The following is a 23872-nucleotide window of genomic DNA, read 5'->3' as shown; positions in this document are numbered from 1 at the left end:
GATGATTCATCCATACTTGCACCAGCTGTTAGTTGTTTCCTGTGTTGCATAGCATGTTCATTATTTTGGGGGCAATGGAGGGAGAGGTGTGTTTGTTTGGGTGTCGATCTTAAATATAAACAGTGTTTCTCAGAAATTGCTTACTGCACCTTTAAATGTCTAAGAAAAATATTTCACAATTTCATATTATTTATGGCATTTTTATACCGTGTTTATGCTGAATATATTAAACACGCCTTTTTGCATTCCTTATTTGTAACCAAATGTGTAACAAATGAAATGTGTACCTGTGAGCTTTATTTCTGCATCCATATCTAGGGGATCAACTTTTGTACTTTTCCAAAAGGGATGTGCATTTTGATCACGTTTTATATAATAATCAAAACTCTGGGCAACTCTAAAAAGTTGTTCACTGTAAAAGAAAAAATGAAATATCAAAAGTCATTCTGGATGTCATGATAGAACTGCTTGTTACGTTTATTTGCATGTTCATCTATCATACACATTCATAAGTCTCTCTGTACTGTAACACACAAACATATGCTTTATACACATTCACTGAAGTGTTAATGAACACACAGCGAGCACCATCAATGACCTCTTCTAAGTAGTGCACAAAGATTAAAGTAGCTCATGTGATGGGTAAATTCACTTAAATAAAAACATGACGTTAACAAAATCTCGACACACAAAAATCCATAACGTGACATTTTAGTTTGCATTTTAGTTTGCAACGTGACATTTGCATGTATAAACATTGATGTTAAAGCACATTTCAAAGTGCACCTTGTTGGTGATCTATATAACCCTATTGTTTTGTTCACTTTATTGACTGTTAAGTGCGTGTGTAATATTAGATAATATCAGTGTGTTGATCAAATGTGACTGGTCATTTCTAGATCAGTGTTAAGAGCAGTTATTTGCCTCTGCTCATCGCTATTATGTCTGTCACTAAACGTTCTACAAGGAATTGAATTAGCTTACTGCACTCTTGCCTCTTTGACACCTTAATGAAAATAAAGGGGGAGAAACACAATGCCGGTAATTACAGCCCAAAGTGGACAAAATAAAATGCTTGAAATATCTTGTCTTTACAAAAATGTGATATAATGTTAGTTGACAACATCCCATTTAGTAGCGTGAAGACGGGTTTGTTGGGTGACAGCAAATTATGCTGCTAATTAGCCACGAACACAACACTTATAGAGGTGGAAATGATGACACAATATCCCAAAACATCACATTGTGTGATGGTGATGCTGTGAATATGTAACCTGTTATTTCAGCTGAATTAACTATAATGTACGTATATGTGTTAGTTTCTCAGTGCACTTTACAAAACCGGCATGAGAGAGACTTCAAACTGGTGAACCGTGCTACTCAAATAAGCCATGTTTCATAGAACCCAGAGATATTGTAAGATAAATATTTATGATGTTGATTCTGCTAAATATAATACAACATTCACTGTACATTTGATTCTACTAACCTCAGTCAGGCTATATTAATCTTCTGAGAAGAAAACAGTTTGGGAGAGATGTACAGTCCAAAATCCTGTACTATGCCATGTCTAATTTTTTTTTTTTGTCAAAGTCGCATTTAAAAATGTTATAACTCATTGAACAGAACATCTGTCCCTTGTTTTCATTTCATAACATTAAATACAACATGTACCTTGACTAAGGTCTACTGCAGGGTTAAAGACTTTGAAATGACAAAAGTGTTTATTCCAGTGCAAGCTCAAAACATTTGTTGTTTTTATAATGGAGGGATGTCTCTAAATCTAAATTATGTCATTATTCTAAACAATCTGTGCTTGATGATACTGACCAAAAAGTAGTTATGGTGACTTTGGTGTTAGTTGTTTGATTGCCTTGAATCGTGATGTGGAGAAATGCTGGAGTTAGACTGTATCATGATAAATTTGTTCACTATTGCTACAATATACATGTGCAAGCATTCACTAACATGGCGTAGTCATTGTAAACAGTAGATGTAGCCATGAAGTGATAATATAGTATATTTATATATTTATAATTTACTTCACACATTTAAATATATACTGTACAATGCACAATGTCCCCTCTCAAATTAAATGATTCAGATATTTTAAATCAATTAAGATAATGAGCAACAGCCTGGCTGTGGCATCCAATTAGGAGCATAGGCAACGACTCCCATACCATTAAAATTAGATTTTCTTTGTAAACAGGTGCAGCGTTATTCAGTCCACAAAAAAAATAAAATATTGAATTCACTGTTTACGGTTTGACAGCCCCGAAAAACCACTAACAGCTCAAAACAAAACCCTTGAAATGCCTGTTATGCCTCAGTTTGCTTGAGCTGGCATCATTGGAGGAGTTGAATTCTGCCATGTAATAGAAAAACGGATATTGTAAAGCTATTTCACTCTGGAAAGGTGGGCAGTTTTTGTTTTCCCTGGGGAAACTCAGGCATAAAAAACGAGCTCTGGAATCTGGCCGCCCTGCACACCTGTGCCGTTTGTGCTGTCCGAAGAGCACTGAAACTGGAAGGTCACCTTCCCACACTGAACTTCCGTCATACCCTCTTGTCCAAAATAACTCAGTTCATTTCCATCCAGAACCACACTGGCCGTATAGAAAGTGTCAGGCTCTATCTGAACCGGATACTCAAACCAAGCAGGGAAGGTGTTGCTGGATCCATCTGAAAAGTACTTGCTAAGATTGGTTCCCAGGACGACCCCTTGCCGTTTGAGCTCGATCTTGGCGGTGTACTCAGCAGATCCGCAGCTTGAGCCGTAAAGCCCGAAACCGGCAATAAACACCCGCTTATCGACGGCAAACTGAATGCTGTCGCAGCGTCCGCGATAACGCCACTGGTTGCTGCGGTAGGCGCACGACTGGAAGCGGTGGCACTTCTGTGGCGTCAATCCCTTACGAGGTTGGCTGACAAACTGCAGCTCGGGTTTCTTAGCCGCCGTGTACCACAAGAAAATGTCATTGGTCTCGTTCAGCGTTAACACTCCTGATTGCGCTGCACCATTTGCAAAATCATCAAGACCCATGGTTGGGATACGGATCAGGTATACGGATTGGCCCAATACCTTGCGTTTGTTGTCGATACTTGTGTTCATCTCCCTCCGCTGACATTCGGCATCTGCCCAGCTTAGTGCCGCTTCAAACACTACAATCTCCTTAGCGTTCAGAGTCTCTCGTCTGAGGATGCTCTCCAAGGTCTGAGCGTCAATGTCACAAAAACCCTCAGACTTAAGTGCCAGCTCAGCCTGAGCGTCAATGACTTCCCAGCAGCGTTGCGTTAGGTCTGGCTCTTCAAACAGACAGCTCTGAGACAGAAGAATACACGCATTCTTTGCACTCAAACTAGTTTCCAAGAAGTTGACGCAGGCCCGAGCCAGGTGTGGGACTATGTACTTTTTGGCTGCGTATAATGTTGCCAGTACGGTGTCTGCACTCAAGTCAATTTCGTCACAGTAAATGTACCTGAGAAACAGACAAAAAAACAGGGTTAGCCAAAAAGGGTTAGCCGCCATCTGCCGTAGTCATTTAAAACAGATGTAGTACTGTAGGATGCATTGTAGGCTGTTATTACTGGCCCAGCTAGAAGCTACTATTTTATGATGTGCTACCAGCATGATCCACAATGTGTCTTAGGTCAAAGAAAAGCTGTACTGGGAATGGAAATACTATATTTTGCAACACCTCTTTATAACAAAAAGCACTACATTTTACAATAGCTACAACTTTGTGGAATAGGAATGAACTTGGCCTGTGATTGTGTCCTTGGGAACAGATGTTAGGCTGAATTGATCACACTGGGATTCAATCTGTAGATCTTCTGCAAATCTAATACTATGTCCTGCAATGCATTCTGGGCTAGAAGTGATAACCTATATAGAAGTAGCATAATAAACACAATGTTCTATGGGAGTCTTCGGCAAACCAAAATACAGCATTTACACTTCTTTATGAGAGTGGAGAAGGAGGGAAGAAAGACACAGAGGGAGAGAGAACAAAAATCTCTCTCAAGAGATGGAGGGAGTGAAAGATGTGCCAGCGCAAGAGGAGAGAGCGAGTGGAGAACACAGAAGGACTCTCATGAGAAATGGGTAAGCATGAGTTAAGATCTATCAGATCTTCTGTCATGGTCCTAAGCCCTCTGAGAGGCGGACAAGCTAAGCTCACTTCATTATTTATTTTCTTCGTGTTTAAGCTACAGTTCTATATAATATTTAAGTATATAGTGCCATCAGTGTTCAGAGTTCACTCTGATATATATAAAAGACATTGGGAATAAGGAACAGCCATTCTGGAGATACCAACGCATACTCATTGGGAAAAATGCCTGTGGCAACATTTCTTCAAAATGATTCTTGCATGTTTGCTATACTCTCAATGTAAAATATCCAATGAATAGCGCTAAGCATGTTGAGTTTTATCTGAAACCGTGAAATCTGGCAACGTTTTATTACGATGGTTATTGTACGTATGGTGGCACTTTGGAAATGAAGCATCCAGCGAGTGGTGTTAGATAAAACACATCTGCTGGAGCAACTGTGCCATTCATTTCTACAAGTCTCATCTACAAGGCCAGCTGAAGGCTGGTTTAAGCGTTTTTTTTTAGTTTTTTTTTTTTTAGCAGAGATACAGTTAACTGGCACTTAAAGAAATTAGGCAAATCAGAAATACATTGTACATTAGAACCTGGTTAAACTGAATTGCTGTGATAAATGAATAAAATGCAGATTTTTGTGTAGAAAAACCATGAGTGGCGCAACTTTTTCATGAATTTGCCCCATAAAGTCATCATAGGGAGCATTTTGAACTTAAATGATCTGAGAACAGAAAAATGACATTTAAGAAGTCATATTAAAATATTTGGTACCTTAAATGTATTCAAATGAAGCTAATTGCACAGTTGATTTCAATTAGACAAATCTCCTTTCAAAGGCCATATCGTTTTTTAATGGTCTTGAACCGTTCGCTGTAAAGAAATTACATGTCGGTGTAGTCGATTAACCTTCTGGAAGAAGTCCAAAGACGAGTACTTAGATCAGAGAGAACAATTTTCTTCACTCCTGCGCTTAATTGAAAACAATAATAACTAAATAATCTGTACAGGAAGAAGATAATGGTTTAACCAGGCAGATGAGGAAAGGGTCAGCCGGCACAGACCAGACAGATAAGGTGCAATTGCAAAAGGAGTCTTACTTAAGCATAGCCAGAAAGGCTGGAGGCTCCACATCAGGGATACGGATCTCATCGTTGTCTTCTGCCAACTCTCCATAGAACATTGCATGGAAAACAGAGCTTCCCACAGCAAGGACATACTAATGAGGAAAAATATGTATATAGTATATAAATTGATTTGACATGATTTCTGTTATCGATTAGCATAAGGAGCTATAGTATCCGTCACTTTATTTGAAATAATTTACTTTAACTCACAAGCAGTAATTTTCAAACATCGGAAAACAGTGCAAACCCATCAAATCAGCTTTGTATTGAAGGACACGTGGTGTGAATGGAAAAGGTTTCATACTGTTATGCTATTGTTCAGTCTCTATTTTTCCAAAGTGACCAAATTTCATGACCTGACACTAAAGTCTCTCTTCACTTTAACAAAAAACCTGATTATTCTCCTCACACTTATCAAAAGAACCTTGCAGGTGGCAGGTGATGGTTTCATGTAATCATCCTTAAATTACATACAATCGTCACAATAACACATTCTTTATTATAAACCTGAATCAGAAAGGCACAGCTTGCGATCTTTAATTCCTCAAAGGTTGCCCTTCAGGGTTTCTTTCTTCTGAGTCGATTGCATTGTAAAGGTAACGCTTGGCTGTTTTAAATTTCGACCTGATCCCATTCCCCTGGAGTCACTTGAGCGTGAAGCACACACAAAATTTCACCCACAAAGGCCGATGCTTAATTATGGCTGTAATTTCCCCCTGGGTTTACAAGACACGTGAGTGCCATTCTTGTGAATGGCATTTGCTTTTCCCTCCGAATCAAAGAGTGTTGCACAATGGTGTGAAAGTGGCTGCTGGAGCTAAAAGTTATCTTGCTGATGCTAATGGGTGCACGACTGCACGTAGCTAATGATGAAATCAGAGGCCAACACAGCAATGCAGATACATTATATAACATGAGCAGAAGTGAATATTTAAAATCCATTTTAGCATTACTCCCACATAGCATTTTTTCCAGTTAGTGAACTTTAGTTTGGCCTTTTTATTGCTGCGTCAGTAAACGTGTGTTTTTCTCCCTCAGGATCCCTCATGTGAAAAGCCCATAGCAAATATATTGTAACTTTAAGGAGCACCAAATAATTTTGCAAAGCACTCACATACAAGGAAGCCTTCCCTAGAAGCAAACATAACCTTCTCAAATAAAAATGATAATGCATATCTGAACGCCAGCCAAATGGACATCATAAAATGGTGCTCTGTTATAACTCTTCATGGCCCATTGCAATATTGGCTGTGGCCATGCAGCAAAGCAATACAATGCCCTTGCTTAAGTGAGCTTTATAAAGCATCACATATCAGCCATACACAGGTTTCAGTTCTACCCTCTTAAATGGATAAAAGATGAGTCATGCCTGAATTGTAGGCACCAGATTAACCCTGTCTTTTTGAATAAAGTCTGAGAGTGAAACAAGAACCGATTTAAATGGGGTTTTGGTACAGTTCAAATTGGCCTGAGGTAAAAAAAAAATGTCATACATAATAAAGCCAATCCAATGGTCGCCATGAAAATTTTAGAACAAAAGCAATTGCTTTCGAAGAATATCTTAAAGGGTTTACTCAGTGGAGATAAATTAGATCAAGGGTTTGCAAAGTCATATGTGGAAAATATTATCTGTATGAACTTGAGAAGAAATTTTTTTCATTCATTTAATTTTTTTTAATGCGTTTGTATAAACATTTTGTCAGTATCTACTACTTCAAATAAATGTTGGTGCTTTTTTTTTTTTTTTTTTACAAGTATGGTTGTCAATATAACAAAATAGTTATGATTAATCGCATGATTTCCAAAATATCTTTATACACTGCATAATGACAATGTTAAAATATAGTGTCAGATCTAAAAATTTATATATTTTCCATGGATTCCCTAGCACCCCTTGTCGACTCAGTCTGAAAACCCCCTGAGTTAGATCACTATATATGCACTAATATTACAATAGGGTATGATGTTGAAACATTATATGAAACAGATCGGTCGAATGTGTTTTGTGTTGTCAAAATCGGACATGCTTTCATTTTACTAAGCAACAATTAAGCAGCTTATTCAGAAAAACCTTTGGGAGATTCAGCCACAGTGTACAAAAATAAAAGTACTTTATTCACATACTAAAAAAAATTGCATGTGCTTTTGTACAGGAACTTTGAGCACAAACTTTGATTAATTAATACAGTGTAAATCAAAATGAGCAAGACTCCCCCCACTTCTGTTGGATTTACATCAATTATTTACGAGTGTCTCAGAAAGGCACATGGCCGGCTAGACTGAAAACAAGATAAAGACTTGAAGCACAACAGCAGTGAAGCACATCGCAAACTCTAAATCCTGATTATATTCTCTTGTAATGCTGAGGTGACTGTAGTGCAGGTCAGTAGGTCTTACCTTGTGTCCCGGGAGCCTCTGAGTCCCTCCGGACTGACCGACAACAAAGTGAATGTCAGCCATCAGTTCATTATTGAACATCACCGAATTTCTGCAAGAGACGATTTGGAGGGAAAATTTTTAGATTAAAAAACAGAGAAACATTTCTACTTGATTATAAGCAAGAGGTGAATCCATGTTTATGTATTTCTTTAGACTAAAAAGGAATTTTCATATAACATGAAATTACTATCAACTTTAAAAATGCTCTTATTCTATTGTGAGTTAGGAAAATCTAAATCTAGTTAATTTTGAAAACTTTCAGAATAGAACAGGATCTTTCTCAGGAAAATCCCTGGCCCCTGTGAAATGGGAGTCTACAATGGCATCTTCTTCATGTATTATTGTGGTCCCGGCCACATAGGAGCAGTAGGTAAATAAGAAACGCTGTTCCAAAGGGACTACAAAGCCAGGTCCGAGAGCGCACATTTGTTTTGGCCAGCATGGGGCTTTCCCATGACGACAAAGTAAATATTACCCTTTGACAGAGAGGAAAGCCGTGGCATATAAAACAGAACTTGTTCCTTTCTTTTGCCTCCTCTAGGACAATGCATACAGGACAGAACAGAGACCGACAACCACACAAATGGACATTTTAACATTTCAGAACATTCTCAAACAATCTCAGAGCCATTGAAAAACACTCCAACAATGACATTCAACACCCACACCTGAACCTAGTGTACCCTTTTAAGTGTTTAAGTGTGCATGTAATATATTCTTCCAAATATTCAGTGTGCTCTAAAAGTCTGAAACCAGCAGTGAAAATGCTCCAGTTTAATATTTTAGTTAGTATTAAATAGTTTATTTAATAGTTTTAACAAGTTATTTATTTATAATAAATAATTTTATGATCATTACAATTGTTTGAAATTTTCAAATTGAAATTTTTTTTTTGGAGTTTAAATCACCACAGCTTTCAAGCTGCATGAGCTCCACAAGTTACCCATTATGATTTGAAAATGTTTGAGAAAAGCATCTTGGTTCAATTTGATTAGATAGTAACTAGAAATAGTGCTGTATATTTCTTTAATTACATTTTCATAACCCTAAAACTTCTTATTTGCAGGTTTAAGTCCCAGATTTTCAATGTGCTCTGAGACTTTTGGACCCCACTGTATCAGCTATCACTTTATAAAGGCTCTGTTTGACGCCAAATGTTCTCTGCGTAACAGTCTCTGGTCTCCCTCTCTGAACACATCAAAAGTTGACCTACCTCTCCCTGATCGTGGAGTAGAGACCCTGCCAGTTGCAGCATTGGATGGTGTTGTTGTTGTTCAAGTTCTGCTGCTGGTACTGCTGCACCGTGGTGGCCGACGCCGGCTTCATAGTGGGGAAGATCTCCGCTGCCATCTTCTTCTTCTTCTTAGTTTTCAAGGTGATGATCTCATAGCAAACAGGGGGCAGCTTGGACGAGCTGCTGGGACTCCCCTTTTTAGAGCCTTTGCTGGACTTGCTCTTAACTGACTCTGGAAGCATCAATAAGAACGTCAGACATTTCATGTTCCTTCCCTTGGCATCCACCATGAGTGTGTTCACCTGCAGAGCAGTGGGAAAGCATGCAGAGAAGATGTTGGGAAGGAAAGGAAGGATCTGAGAGAGGTGACGACTTGTGAAGAGGGTGAGGAGCCCCCCAAAAGCACAGCAATTAACTGAAACAGAAGAAAAAAGGAAAGAAAGAAGGAAAAAAAATCCACTCCTAATCTTCACCTTCTGAGAGCAAACTGTCAGGGAATATAATCTCCTTCTTCCACCAGAAGAATGAAGTCAATACGGAGGCTGACTTTTCTGTCTTTTGCTTCTAGTTTGATCCGCTGGTGGACCGCAGAAATGAGTCTCCATAACTGTGGTGCTAGATAAACGTCCCTTTTTCAATGTCTTCTTTCTCTCTCCTTCAGTATCTGTGACAGTCCAAGATTTAGTGCTCCTGCAGTGGTTCAGAAGAAGCTAGTCCACGCTGTCTCTCTCTCCTCCTGACACTCTGAACACACACTCACACACACACACATCACACATGCACGGAGCTCTGCAGGATTCTCTTGCTGTGGACCTGCGCTCTGACGAGTGTTTTGCTGACTGTGGTGGCTGAATGGACGGATGGAGCGGAGAGAGAGTAACCCCCTACCGATGGAAGCCAGACATCCCCCACAGCCCAGCCAATAAGCACTCTCGAGAGCCACGATTGGCTGCAGCCGCCATGCGCAGCACCTACTAGAATATGCTAAGACCTCTTTGATTAAAGTTCCTGCCCCTTTCCTCTTAGAATGATGCATTCTGATCTTCAGCATCTCCCTTAGCAACCTATTGTTGATTAATATTTATAGCATAATAAAAGTCATTAAATATATAAAGAGTGTGAAGGAAATGGGAACTCATGTGAGAACAGAATGCTTTATTTCAACTATTTAGTTCATCTGGTTAAATGTCACTCTTTTTAAAAGAGCATATAGCTTAATTAAATTATTTAACAATATGGTTCTTCTGAGTGATTTTTTTTCTTCCAATAGAATAATCATTCAATTAATTTAATAGCATATTCTGTCTTCCATTCACCCTCATAGTGTTTCTTACCACAAAGCAGTGTTTTGCAGCCTCAGTCTTCCTGTCACAGATTAAATGAAGGTTCAAATCTCCTCAGTACATTGCGGCTCAGCACAGAATACAACCTGTCTTCACCTGTGAAGAGCATTTTCGTTTTAACTCCCAGCTACTACCATAGACATGGCCCTACATGTCATGTTTAATGCATGTAGGACAGAGCTCGGCTCTAGACATCTTTTCTGCTCTCACTGAATTACATTGCTAAGCCTTTTGTTCCTCGGCTGAGGAACACATTACAGAAATCAAGGAACCGAACACATTTCTGTAAAAGCACATAAATCTGATGAGATTGCTTGCAGCAGGGTCTGAATTTCTACACTGTAATAAGACAATAAGACCTCTTAACACTGAGTTACACTTTTCCTATCCATCTATCTATCTATCTATCTATCTATCTATCTATCTATCTATCTATCTATCTATCTATCTATCTATCTATCTATCTATCTATCTATCTATCTATCTATCTATCTATCATGAAAAGGAATTAATTGCTTGAAACGAGTGTTTATGAGAACATCTGGCACCTGTCTTGACTGAAGAGGTCCCTCTGCCCCCTCTGCTCTGGACAATCATTGTTCTCTGCTTCTGCTGGCCACTGGAGATGTTGCCCTGGAAACCGTGTTCACAGGATTGTCGGGGATAGCCGGGGAGAAGATGAGATTTAAGAGAAACTGGCAGAATGAGATTTTTTTCCCCCTGATTTTTCTAATCTGGATCTGCCTTGATTTGAGCTTTGCCCCTGCTGAAACAAAAGCTTAAACCAGGTTTAAACTGGTCTAGGTAAGCTCCCATCCTGTCCAAGTTGGTGCTTAGCTAGTTGGTTGGTCAGCTTGTCTCCCAGTTTTTGACCAACTGACTGACTAATGCTCAAACCAGCTTGATCAACAGCTTGTATACAGTATTTGAGTCGCTACTGTTTGAACAATGTCAATCACCTTTTTTGTTCTTGCATTAGCAGTGAATATCCTCAACTGTTATATTGACTAAAGCTTCATAAAAATGGTTTCATTCATATTATGTTAAAGCCTTATAACAGTTAAAGCATGTTAATGTTTCATTTAATAAAGACCAATATTAGCGTCCACACCAATGCAACGTTCTGTAAATACAACTGCATATAACTGTGTGCTGCTGCAGTTATTTTCTGTGATAGCTGCTATTTACACTGTTTAAATAGCAATAAATTATATTTACACTAAATAAAAATAGCAGCATTTTCTTAGCAATATGCTATTTACACTAAGTGAAAATAGGGATAGATTATATGTACACTATGTACTAATACTAGCAGTAGGCCTATTTTCTTTTCAAGAAGTGTAAATAGTAGTTGGATGCTATTTATATGCTACTTATACTACAGGGCTGTTGAATGCTTGATTCTGATTGGTTGAGAACGTTCTAAGGTGTGCAATTATTATTTTCAGGGCAACGCACGGCTTTAGTTTCAGGCAGGTTTGACCGCATTACAGTTCCATATCACTGCGCGTAGTTAACTGTAATAATGGAAAATAGGATCCAATTGACCCTTCGCTAAGCCACGCCCGAAAACTGCCACTAGCCAATCGTGTCTTAGCAACCGTAACTAGGCGCGGGAGGTCTGGCAAGCTTTCGAGTGAGGGAAACATGCCGAAGCGTTGTGCGTATGGATTATGCAAATCTGATACCCGGTATCGTAAAAGTTTGGACGGGAGAGTGGAATTTTTTTCAATATATCCCTCGAATGCACTGCAGTCCCTTTAGTCTTGCTCTCTCAGATATTTCATATGTTCGCCAAAAATGACTAATTATCTCATTGGGAATGTCTGACACCGGTGCACACACACTGTAATAGACGTGCTAGACGCGAAAGCTTGACAGGCGTAGCAACAGTAACTAAGGAGGGCGGGGCTTAGCGAAGGGTCAATTCATAACAAGAAAAAACATGCAGCCCCATGCACTTGATCTGCAATTTTCGATGTCTAACTTCACAATCAAAGGACACATGCAGTTTAATTTTAATAAATAAATTATGTAGAAAATTAAACTGAATATATAAAATAAATTGATAGTCCTGCTGCACGGGTTTTCGTAATTATTCCAGATAATATAACAAACAAATAATTATTGATAGGCATACTTATTAAAGGGCTTTGTGTGTTTAATTTATTAGGTTATCTACTGTCAATTATAGAAAACAAGAACGAATTAATTAAAACGAATTTAATTATTTAATTAATAAATAGCCTGTAATAATATTGACGCATGCTTTTGTCTCATTATTGCAACCTCTCTCTCTCTCTCTCTCTCTCTCTCTCGCTCTCGCTCTCTCTCTCTCATAAATTCATTAATAACTGCATAAAGCCGGGACACACTTAGGCCAGTTATGAATGTAATTTGATACTTATGTTATGACTGATCATGCCCAAACGCGTGTTCAGCGCGTTCAGTCTGTGTTCACAGTCGGTGTTTAAGACCTGCTACAGTCGATGTAAACAGTCAGTCTTCGAATGTTTCAGCGAGTCGTAAGTGTGTCCCCATCATTGGTCTGCTATCAGTGGCTCAAACCTACGTTACTAACTCTAAAATGACGTTTTGGAATTAATTAGAAACGGAGGCATGGGATTAGATGCGTAAGAAATTAGTCCTACATACAAGAGCGTTTTAATGGCAAAAGCTTGACAAACGTCTTGAAATGCATCATCTTAACAATGTTTTGAGGTGTGGTAACTGTAGCATGAGCGGAATAATCGACTTCAGGCCGTTGAATTACTAGAAAAATAATGCGCACTCGAGGTGTAACGGCCACTCCGCTTCGCGTCGTGACAGCATTACCACCTCGGGTGTGCATTATTTTTCTAATAATTATATGGCCTGTCGTCAATTATGCCTTACTTATAAATAGGGGCAATACTATTTGCACCTTGTGTTGTACATTAAACGGTATGTGATGTGTAAATTATTATATTTATTTAAATTATTAAATGGATGCTGAATTATTGGGACAATAAAGCCCTCTCTATTTTCTTGATTTTTATTGTAATAAATGCCTTTCCAATCTCATATGTGATGGGAAAAGGGAGTAGAGCTAGTTCGGCAAAAGGTGGATTTGAATTCAGGTCGATTTGCGTCACAACTTTCTGCTTAACACACTACGCCTACAATATTGCTACTGTTTACCTTTCAGCATCTTCCGTAATTTTGTCTGGCCCAACCAGACGTCAGTGAGTGGAGTTAGTGTAAATAGCCTCTGCCAACAAGGCGGGCTATTTGCGCTTAGGCCGCGTGTCCACCAAAGCTTTGCTGAAAACGCCTAGATATGGGCGCTTGAGAGCGTTTTGGCAGCGCATTTATTTATTTTTTCAGTTGAGACACTTTGCTTGTTATGATATGGAATATCCGCGAAAGTGTTACTAGTATCTCATTTCACACATATTTTGTTTCTGTGTTGATTCTATATTAAAATGTCAATACAATGTAAAGTATTTTCTCTGGCTCTTGTTTTAAATTATTTTGTTCCGTTATTATGCTTGTTGTTGTCATCTGTTGACGCTGAACAAGCAGAATGTGGCGGTTGGTCGGTGTGATATTTGTTCCGCCCCTCCTCCACTGTGATTTGGACTGTTGAGTAAAAAGTGGCAGAGTGCTGTGTTTTACCCCAAAGTTGAACATTCTTCACGCTTCAGCTTGAAAAAAACGTTCAGCGCCTCGTTACGCTAATGGCGTTTAAAAAAACACGCCGCTCCCATTGAAAACAATTGGAAAAATACGCCAGCTGCGTGAAAAAACGCTTTGGTGGACACAAAGATTTAGTGTAAATAGACACTGTATTTGGCTCTGCTGCTTTAAATGTTTAAGCTTTTTCAGTATCTAGGACAATTGATTGATTGTCAGTGTTTCATTGTTCATCAGCTGAAAAAAAAATTCTAAAAGTGAATCTAACTACATCATTCTGTGTTCTTGTATCGTAGTTGTGGTGTGGACTTTTCTATCCTAATAGAATTAAAGCCATCATTAAACCTTTATAGTTACAGTTATTGTCCTCAGTGTGAATCACCCTTAATACTAGTATCATACTTCACTTCTGTTTAATTTAGAGACGAGGCAAAGCTTACAAACTTGCAAATTGTATCTTTTCTCAAGGCATCCATTAACTAAACAGAATTTAAACTGTTGCACTAATACTTGTTATGAGAGTGATAATGATATACAGATGCCTGTTATTCTCAAAAGCTGTGCTGTTTGAGTAATTGTTCAGTCTCTCGATGGTTTCATGCAGTGTAGCGGTTGCACATTTCGCTAAAGGCTTGCTAGCCTCATTAACACTTTGCAAGCATAACAAATTGCATTTTCCATTTTTTTCACCACACATAGCGTGAAATAAAAATGGCAAAACAATGCTTTATGTAATCATGGTAATGAGATTCCCATCTTTCACAAAGTAATTTCCACGGAACTGACAGGCTTTGCGATTTTATGAATGTTAATAAGTCACACATTCAGCAAAGAATCACTTCTGTGACTCTTTCTGCACGACTGAGGAAAGAGAGCTCCGTGAGTATGCGTGGAAATGTGTGACCTCTCTGTCTCTCAAAACAGCCAGAGAAGACGAGACGAGTTGGACCTCCGTGGTGGCTCGGATAGATCTCCATTCTGTAGGGACACCTGCTGGGAGTCTTGGCTTAGAGGAAGTGAAGCGGAGCTGAGAGACAGCCGTAAAGGTTGGCACAGAGAGGAAGGCAGGCAGGTGCTGGATCCGGCAGGCTGGCTGTTGTCCCCCCCCCCCCCCCTCCTTTTCCTCCCCCATTAAAACGGACAAGAGCACCTGACAGGTGGGAAGAGGGGAGGAAGCCATGGCTTCTTTGGACCAGGGATAGGGCTCACGCTGCTGTCCAAACAGGAGACTTGCTGGGTAGAGTGATCTGAGAGGATTCGTAGCAGAAGGGGGCTGGTGGACAGAGGGAGTTGGCGGTCTGTTTGCGTTCATGTGGACATGTTTGTGTGTGGTGCAGCACTAGTCCAGTTAAACTAGATAATAAGCATCCATCTCCCCATGCTGTGCTCAGATATGGGTGCAAGGACATGTTTTGATTATTGCTATCTGCTCGGGCAGCTGTACGTTTTGCTCTGGAAGTGCTTTTGGCATCCAAACACTAAATTACAGACTTACAGTAAAGTGGAACAAGTTGACCTGAGGTGAAGATATCTTTCAGACAAAAAGCATTTTCTAATCTGTCCTGAGTGAGAGACTGGGAGGTCTCACTCTGTGACACTGAAATCAAGTGTTTGTTCTGCGTAGATAACCTGATTCTGCTGCCTCTCACAGAAGGATGGCAGACCCCGCTAGAGCAGTAGACTGGGTATCGACTGTCAATCTGGACGAAACCTGTCCAGCACTCCAAAAGAGAGCCATTCTTTAAATCAACATGCTAGTTCTATCATTTGAAGGACAAACACAAAACATCTTAATGATAAAAAAACACGATTACTAACTACCCTTAACACATAAAAAAGAATGTTAGACTTCTACTGAATAATCAGTTGAAAAAAGTGAATGCATGCACATGTCATACAAGTAATGAATTAAAAAAATCCCTAAACCATAAAACAACTGGGTTCACATCAATGCTGACTTTAAAAAGGGTGAAATATCATTATACCATACATTCACTGGCCACTTTATTAAGTACACCTTGCTAGTACCGGGTTGGGCCCCTTTTGCCTTCAGAACTGCCTTAATTCGTCATGGCATAGATTCAATAAGGTGCTGGAAACATTCCTCAGAGATTTTGGTCCATATTGACATGATAGCATCACACAGTTGATGCAGATTTGTCAGATGCACAGCCATGATACAACAATACCGTTCCACCACATTCCAAAGGAGCTCTATTGGATTGCGATCTGGTGACTGTGAAGCCCATTTGAGTATCGTGAACTCATTGTCATGTTCAAGAATCCAGTTTGAGATTATCTGAGCTTTGTGAAATGACGCATTATCCTGCTGGAAGTAGCCATCGAAAGATGATACACTGATGATACACTGTGGTCATAAAGTGATGGACATGGTCAGCAACAATACTCAGGTAGGCTGTGGTGTTTAAACGATGCTCAGTTGGCACTAAGAGAAACCCAAAGTGTGTCAAAAAATACCATTACACCACCAGCCTAAGCCGTTGATACAAGGCAGGATGGATCCATGCTTTCAGGTTGTTCATAAGTCTCAACTAAGCAACGTTCCCTTTCAAGGGAACTCGAGCTGCGTCAAACGCTGTGGGAACGCCCCTGCGTTGTGCGTCCTGAAGCACGTATGGAATCAGCCCAATGGAGAGATGGAACGTCATAGGCGGGTGACGTCATCGACCAGGAAACTATAAAGCACCCCATAAACACAAGCGCAACAGCTTTCTGTGCCTTCAGTCGCGCTATATGTGAATCTGTCCCTGTGTGAATATTGTCTGTCTTTACATACTCTGCACCACACAAACAATTTATATATATATATATATATATTAAGAGAGATATGGCGAACGAACAGCAGTTTAGGAAGTGTGTCCCTCCCTGCTCGCATTATTTTACGAGTGGGGATACACACGTTCTTTGTGTTGTTTGTTTGGGAGTGCAGCATGCCCAGTCAGCTCTCGAGGGAGCTGATTGTGAGCATTGCGAGCGTCTGCCATTAAGGACGCTCCGCTCCCCCCGGGCGCTCTTCGAGGAGAGCGGTTCGGTGCGCGCTCCCCGCGGTTCGGGTCCCGCTCTTGCCGAGGCAGAGCGACGACGCGTATCGTGGGGATCGCAGATGGATCTCTCAGCGGGGTTAGAGACGGGCTCTGCCTTATCTCTCCCTTCACCTGTGAGATCCAGTGCCTCAGTCCCGTGTTCGGAAGCACGCGCTGCGGTTTCTTCCGCTCGGGCTGAGGCACCAGTTATAAATGAGGGAGATGTGGAGGATTCGTCACCTTACACTCCCGAAAGTGATGAGCTAGTGGAGGTATTAACAAGAGCTGTAGAAAAACTCAGCATTGTATGGCCAGTGACTAGACAGGAGTCTGTTTCTAAATCAAAATTAGATGAGAGATTTTTGCCGTCACGAGTGCAACCTCCACGCCAGTGCTTGCCGTTTTTTCCCGATCTCCACACTGAGGTGTCGAAATCGTGGAAAAAACCGGTGTCATATAGAGTGTTTAGTCCCCAGACTTCAACATATTCTAATATTGTGGGGGAAAAATCATATGGTTATTCGGCTATGCCTCGCGTGGAAGAGACGCTTGCGAGTTTTCTCTCCCTCGAGGCTGCGTCATCTGTTAAGGCACCGGCATTACCCACCAAGCCTCTTAAAAAAGAAATATTTCGGTTTTTGTGGGTAAAGCGTATTCGGCGGCGGGTCAGGCTGCGTTATGTCTGCATACTATGTCTATTATGCAGGCATACCAGGCTGACCTGCTGAGGGACGTGAGTGAGAGTGAGGAGGTCAGTGCTGACGTGGTTCGCGAACTGCGTCAGGCTGCTGATTTATCCCTGCGCGCAAGCAGAGAGTCGGCCAAGCTAGTGGGTCGATCTATGGCAGCTCTGGTGGCCGCAGAAAGACATCTGTGGTTAAATCAGACAAATATAAAAGAAAAAGAAAAAGCTTTCCTTTTAGACACTCCTCTCTCCCCCCTGGGTTTATTTGGTGATGCTGTAAATTCTGTCATCGATAAATTCCAGGAGAAGGAAAAGCAAACAACAGCTTTTAAGAAATTTCTCCCTTTAAAAATTCATGTCCCTGGGGCTGCTGAGCGGGAGCAGCCCCGGCCGTCTGCGAGCTCATCATATAGGGCGCTGAAGCAGAGTGTCGCGTCTCGTGCTCCCCCTGCTGGACAGTGGGCTCAGCCGCGGCACTCCCAGCCGAAATCTCCCAGTAAAAGAACTGATCTGAGGACAGTTATATTAGCTAAGAAGGCTTCGGCTAAGAAGAAGTCCTGGCGCCACGGCGCGCAGGACACTGAGAGTGGTCCCCACCGAGGCGGAAAGGTGTTCACCTCTTTCTACGGTGCCCATTCTTCCTCGGTCCCCTCAGGGGCCCGTTCTGCCAACCCTGCCTTCATGCCGGGGCGCAGACGGTCCCAGCGAGCGATTTCCCGAGGGACCCTCTGAGGAGGGTTTCAGAGCGGTTAGACCAGTTGTTCCCTGCCGGTGTGCCGTTACAGGGCGCTGCGTTTGCTGCTCAAGTTACACCAGAGGCCAGTCTCGAGAGACTGGTACCCTTAGTAGAATTTCTGGCAGAGTGGAAAAGCCTTCCAAAAATATCTCATTGGGTCCTGCAGACAATAGAAAGGGATTATGCTATCCAATTCAGGTGTCGTCCACCAAGATTCAGAGGGGTTCTGCCTACAGTGGTGGGCCCCGAGCAGGCTCTGGTTATATAACAAGAGGTGAAAGCACTCCTTCATAAGGAGGCTATAGAACGGGTTCCTCCTCCCAGTGTGGAGTCAGGCTATTACAGCCGATATTTCATCGTTCCAAAATAGGATGGGGGGTTGCGTCCAATTTTAGACCTGCGCCTATTGAATCGCTCGGTAGGGAATCCAAAATTCAAGATGCTCTCTATCAAGCAGATCGTGTCACAAATCAGATCCGAGGACTGGTCTGTCATGATAGATCTAAGGGACGCGTACTTCCACATTTCCATCCAACACGTCGGTGGTCTCTTATATAAATCATCAGGGGGGCCTGCGGTTTCGCCGGCTTTACAAGTTGGCCCGTCAGATCCTCCTGTGGTCCCACGGGAGGTTACTATTTCTGAGAGCAATGTATCTTCCTGGGTATTTGAATGTGGTAGCAGACTCCCTGTCGAGACAGGGTCCGAGGCCGGGGGATTGGAGACTCCATCCCGAGGTGGTGGAGCTCCTTTCGGACCTGATTTCTCTCCTGGACGGCTCTCCCTTGGAGCTCCCGGTCAGGAGGGATCTACTCTCTCAGGCGGGCGGCATGATATTTCACCCCCGGCCAGTATTGTGGGCTTGGCCTCTGAGGGGGCCCAGCTCATGAACTCTGGTCTCTCAACCGAGGTTGTTGAGACCATTCTTTACTCCAGAGCTCCATCCACGCGGAAGCTTTATGCCTTGAAGTGGAAACTCTTCACTTCTTGGTGTGGAGAGCACCTGCAGGACCCAGTTAACTGCCCAGTAGGTGCAGTGCTGGAATTCCTGCAGGAGCGCTTCTCCACAGGGGTATCCCCCTCCACACTAAAGGTGTATGTGGCGGCACTGGCTGCTACCACGTCCCTTTCAGTGGAGTTTCTCTTGGGAGACACCCGCTTATAACTCGTTTCCTTCGTGGCACACTGAGGCTGAGGCCAGCAGTTCGTACGAGGGTGCCGGCCTGGGATCTGGCCATCGTATTAGAAGGTCTTTCCCTAGCTCCTCTTGAACCTATCGAAGAAGTTCCTGAGAAGTTTCTCACGTTTAAGACTATCTTTTTTTCTTGCTATCTCCTCACTAAAGAGAATCGGAGATTTGCAGGCTCTGTCGGTTTCACCCTCGTGCCTGGAATTTTCGCCTGGCATGGTTAAGGCTTTTCTGCATCCTAGACCAGGTTACGTTCCCAAGGTCCCTACTATTGATGTTAGACCTACAGTTCTGCAGGCCTTTTATCCTCCTCCATTTCTGTCGTCTGACCAGGAGGAACTTAATTTACTCTGCCCTGTTAGGGCGTTAGACGCCTATGTCCACAGAACTGCCCTGTGGAGGAAGTCAGAACAACTATTTGTGTGCTTTGGGCCACCCAAGAAGGGGTGTCCCGCGTCTAAACAGAGAATGAGCAAGTGGGTGGTCGAGGCTATCTCACTTGCCTATGAGTCGGCTGGTCAGCCTTCACCTTTGGCTGTAAGAGCCCACTCTACGAGGAGTATGGCGGCTTCTAAAGCCTTACTGTCAGGAGTTTCCCTCAGTGACGTTTGTGATGCGGCTGGATGGTCTTCACCGCATACTTTACTTAAGTTCTACGACCTAGACTTAAGTTCTACCCCTGGGGCACAGGTGCTCTCATCCTCTGTGCGCTAGTTCTCACATGGCGGTCACTTGGTCCTATGGAGACGTGGGTATTAGCGTTCCCACAGCGTTTGACGCAGCTCGAGTTCCCTTGAAAGGGAACGTCTCGGTTACGTATGTAACCCTAGTTCCCTGATAGGGAACGAGACTCTGCGTCATTCCACCATACTCCCGGCATTCCCGCTAGCGCTTCCTTCAGGCCTATCAGAAGCTGTTGCGCTTGTGTTTATGGGGTTCTTTATAGTTTCCTGGTCGATGACGTCACCCGCCTATGACGTTCCATCTCTCCATTGGGCTGATTCCATACGTGCTTCAGGACGCACAACGATCAGGGAACGTCTCGGTTACGTATGTAACCCTCGTTCCCTGAGTAGGGAACGGAGACGTTACGTCGGATGACGACGAATGGGGTTTCGCTTAGAACACCTATCAACTTCGAGTATTACAAAACGAGCCAATGGCAAAGAAATGCCATGGGTCTGCGGAATTTGCATGACGTAACTCCGCCCCACCTCGTGGGTATAAAAGGAGGACGCCAGCAACAGGCAGATATGTTTCTTCGCTGAGGAGCCAAGACTGAGCTCAGGCGATCCCCGCGGTACAGCGGAAAGTGGCAGGCAGACGTAACGTCTCCGTTCCCTACTCAGGGAACGAGGGTTACATACGTAACCGAGACGTTCCCTTTCGTTGTCACTCCGAGTTACGTCGGATGACGACGAATGGGGTTACCAGTCTAATCACGCCACCTTCTCAGCTGTCTTCCAGTGCCCTGCGTAAATCTGAGATCCCTGTCGTGAGACTGGCACGGACGAAGGACTCCTATTTAGCACAGGAATACCAAGGTACACTGGGGAGCATATCCCAAAGTTTAGGGGAAATATGCAATTACTGCCAACCCAGAGGGGGGGGACTTAGAGAATACACATATGACCCGAAGGAGACATATGGAGAACACTGGGGTGTCCAGCCGCAGGTGGAATATTTCAACCCCAGGGGTGGCAAGGTGGCTTGCCAAGGGAAAGACACACGCTCAGAGAGGCTTACAGTGGAAATACACATGTGGGGGTCGCTCAGAGGAGGGACCATGCACACGGGAGGCACCTAGCCAACGCACAGGCAATAGACACTGGCGCCAACGTCAGGAGTGCTGGAGGAACTCAGGGCTTTTCGGGGAAGCTCACCTGAGGAGAATATCGCACGTATCCAGTCCGTGGAGTGGAATGGCGAGCAAGCGAAGACACCTGAGCGGGTCCAGTACTAGCTGGTTGAAGCGAGTACATGAGAGGACACTGGCTCCACTCGGAGATTGTAGAATCTGGCGAATGTGTTAGGTGTCGCCCAGCCTGCAGCTCTGCAGATGTCTGTTAGCGAGGCGCCATGCGCTAGAGCCCAAGAGGATGCCACACTCCGGGTGGAGTGGGCGGTCACACCAAGGGGGCACGGTCGACCTTGCTGCTGGTATGCCAAGGCAATGGCGTCCACTATCCAGTGAGACAACCTTTGCTTGGAGAGAGCCTTTCCCTTCAGCTTCCCACCATAACAGACAAAGAGCTGGTCTGAGGTCCTGAAACACTGCGTCCTGTCTACATAGGCGCGGAGGGCGCGTACTGGACAGAGCAGTGCCAAGGCTGGGTCTGCCTCCTCCGGGGGCAGCGCTTGCAGGTTCACCACCTGGTCCCGGAAGGGAGTGGTAGGAACCTTGGGCACATATCCAGGCCGGGGTCTCAGGAACACGTGAGAGTAAGCCGGCCCAAATTCCAGGCACGCTTCGTCAACGGAGAATGCATGCAAGTCCCCCACCCTCTTGATGGAGGCCAATGCAACCAGGAGCGCTGTCTTCATAGACAGGAACTTAAGCTCCACTGATTGCAAAGGCTCAAAGGGAGCACTCCGCAGGGCAGTTAGAACCACTGAGAGGTCCCAAGAGGGAACGAGAGGAGGACGAGGAGGATTCAGTCTCCTCGCTCCTCTCAGGAACCTGATGATCAGGTTGTGCCTTCCAACAGACTTACCTTCGACTGGGTCATGGTGTGCGGCAATAGCGGCAACATAGACTTTCAGGGTGGAGGGAGACAGCCTTCGCTCCAGCCTATCTTGAAGGAAGGAAAGCACGACACTAATCGAACATCTCCGGGGGTCTTCTTGAAGAGAAGAGCACCAGTTGACGAAGAGGTTCCACTTCAACGCGTAGACGTGTCTCGTGGACGACGCTCTAGCGGAAGTGATGGTAGCCGCCACCGTAGGTGGAAGGGTACTCAAACCTGCTTCGTCCCGTCCAGGAGCCACACGTGGAGGTTCCAAAGATCGGGACGAGGGTGCCATAGGGTGCCCCGTCCCTGAGAAAGGAGGTCCTTCCTCAGGGGAATCGGCCAGGGACGTGCTGTCGCGAGGAGTACTAGTTCGGAGAACCCGGTCCGGGCGGGCCAGTATGGCGCGACCACAATGACCTGCTCCTCGTCCTCCCTGACCTTGCGCAGGGTCTGCGCAAGAAGGCTCACTGGGGGAAACGCATATTTGCGGCCCCGCGGCTAGCTGTGCGCCAGTGCATCCGTGCCGAGCGTGCCCTCGGTCAGGGAATAGCCCAGGGCGCAATGGGTCGAGTCGTGAGAGGCAAACAGATCTATCTGTGCGTCCCCGAACTGGTCCCAAATCAGCTGAACCGACTGGGGATGGAGTCGCCAATCTCCCGGGAGGGGCTGAAGCCGTGAGAGCTCGTCGGCTGCACAGTTCAGGGCTCCAGGGATGTAAATGGCATGAAGCGACCTCAGATGCTTCTGACTCCATATGAGGAGGTGGCGGGCGAGTTGCGACATACGGCGGGAGCGTAGACCACCTTGATGGTTGATGTACGCTACAGTGGCGGTATTGTCTGAACGGACTAGTACGTGTTGGTTCTTGAGCACGGCCCGGAAGCGGCGCAGAGCAAGACGTACGGCCAGCAACTCGAGGCAATTGGTGTGCCAGAGGCGACGGGGTCCTGTCCAGGAGCCCGCGGCAGCACGTCCATTGCACATGGCACCCCAGCCCGTGGAGGAGGCATCTGTCGTTACAACAACATGCCGCGAAGCTCGTTCCAGGGGCACTCCGGCCCGTAGAAAACTGAGGTCCGACCACGGGGTGAAGGTCTGACGGCAGGTCGGAGTAACTGTTACTCGGAGGGTGCCGTGTTGCCATGCCCACCTCGGGACTCGGTCGCGAAGCCAAAGCTGAAGCGGTCTCATATGAAGCAATCCGAGCGGCGTTGCCGCGGCTGCAGAAGCCATATGCCCAGGAGCCTCTGAAAAAGTTTCAGTGGAACCGCACTCTTGCCCTCGAACTGTTCTATCTTTCAGGCAAGTCAGCAGTGACTGCGCGCGCGCTAGCTCGTAAGCTGCGCGGACATGGCGACCGAGTCGATATCCATACCGAGAAAAGAGATCCTCTGCACGGGGCAAAGTTTGCTCTTCTCCCAGTTGACCCGAAGGCCCAGACGAGCTAGGTGCCGAAGCACTAGGTCCCTGTGTTCGCAACCTGAACTCGAGAGTGAGCTATGATCAGCCAGTCGTCGATATAACTCAGGATGCGAACCCCGTGTTCCCGAAGGGGAAC

General features: G+C 44.0%; 1 protein-coding gene across 4 annotated transcripts; it reads right to left on the bottom strand.

Annotated features, from left to right (window-relative positions):
* Positions 1–447: 447 nt before the first annotated feature.
* Positions 448–10352, bottom strand: btbd3b (BTB (POZ) domain containing 3b). 4 transcript variants are annotated; one of them, XM_077236560.1, is made up of 5 exons: positions 10245–10352; positions 8890–9654; positions 7635–7725; positions 5211–5329; positions 448–3482 (listed from the first exon to the last, which is right to left on the bottom strand). In XM_077236560.1, exons 2-5 carry the CDS (start codon positions 9198–9200, stop codon positions 2450–2452), a joined length of 1554 nt encoding a protein of 517 aa, XP_077092675.1. In that variant the 5' UTR covers positions 9201–9654; positions 10245–10352; the 3' UTR covers positions 448–2449. The 4 variants fall into 4 exon arrangements, with proteins under 4 accessions (XP_077092675.1, XP_077092676.1, XP_077092677.1 ...); XM_077236561.1 differs by having other exon boundaries at positions 8890–9142; positions 9384–10346; XM_077236562.1 differs by having other exon boundaries at positions 8890–9142; positions 10245–10346.
* Positions 10353–23872: the final 13520 nt, after the last annotated feature.

Source organism: Siphateles boraxobius, unplaced genomic scaffold (genome assembly GCF_051911475.1).
Source record: "Siphateles boraxobius isolate OS27281-9 unplaced genomic scaffold, OSU_SipBor_1 20, whole genome shotgun sequence".
Classification (NCBI taxonomy): Eukaryota; Metazoa; Chordata; class Actinopteri; order Cypriniformes; family Leuciscidae; genus Siphateles; species Siphateles boraxobius.
The sequence above is the reverse complement of the archived record's forward strand: the minus strand, read 5'-3'. Positions and strand labels throughout refer to the sequence as shown.

What these genes read in the sequence shown, in the direction of transcription:
- btbd3b (XM_077236560.1), bottom strand. Translation starts at nt 9,200, where the DNA reads ATGGTGGATGCCAAGGGAAGGAACATGAAATGTCTGACGTTCTTATTG. An exon ending in AGAGGCTCCCGGGACACAAG is followed by an intron (nt 5,330 to 7,634) that starts GTAAGACCTACT and finishes TTTCCTCATTAG; the next exon opens with TATGTCCTTGCTGTGGGAAG. An exon ending in GCCTTTCTGGCTATGCTTAA is followed by an intron (nt 3,483 to 5,210) that starts GTAAGACTCCTT and finishes TCTGTTTCTCAG; the next exon opens with GTACATTTACTGTGACGAAA.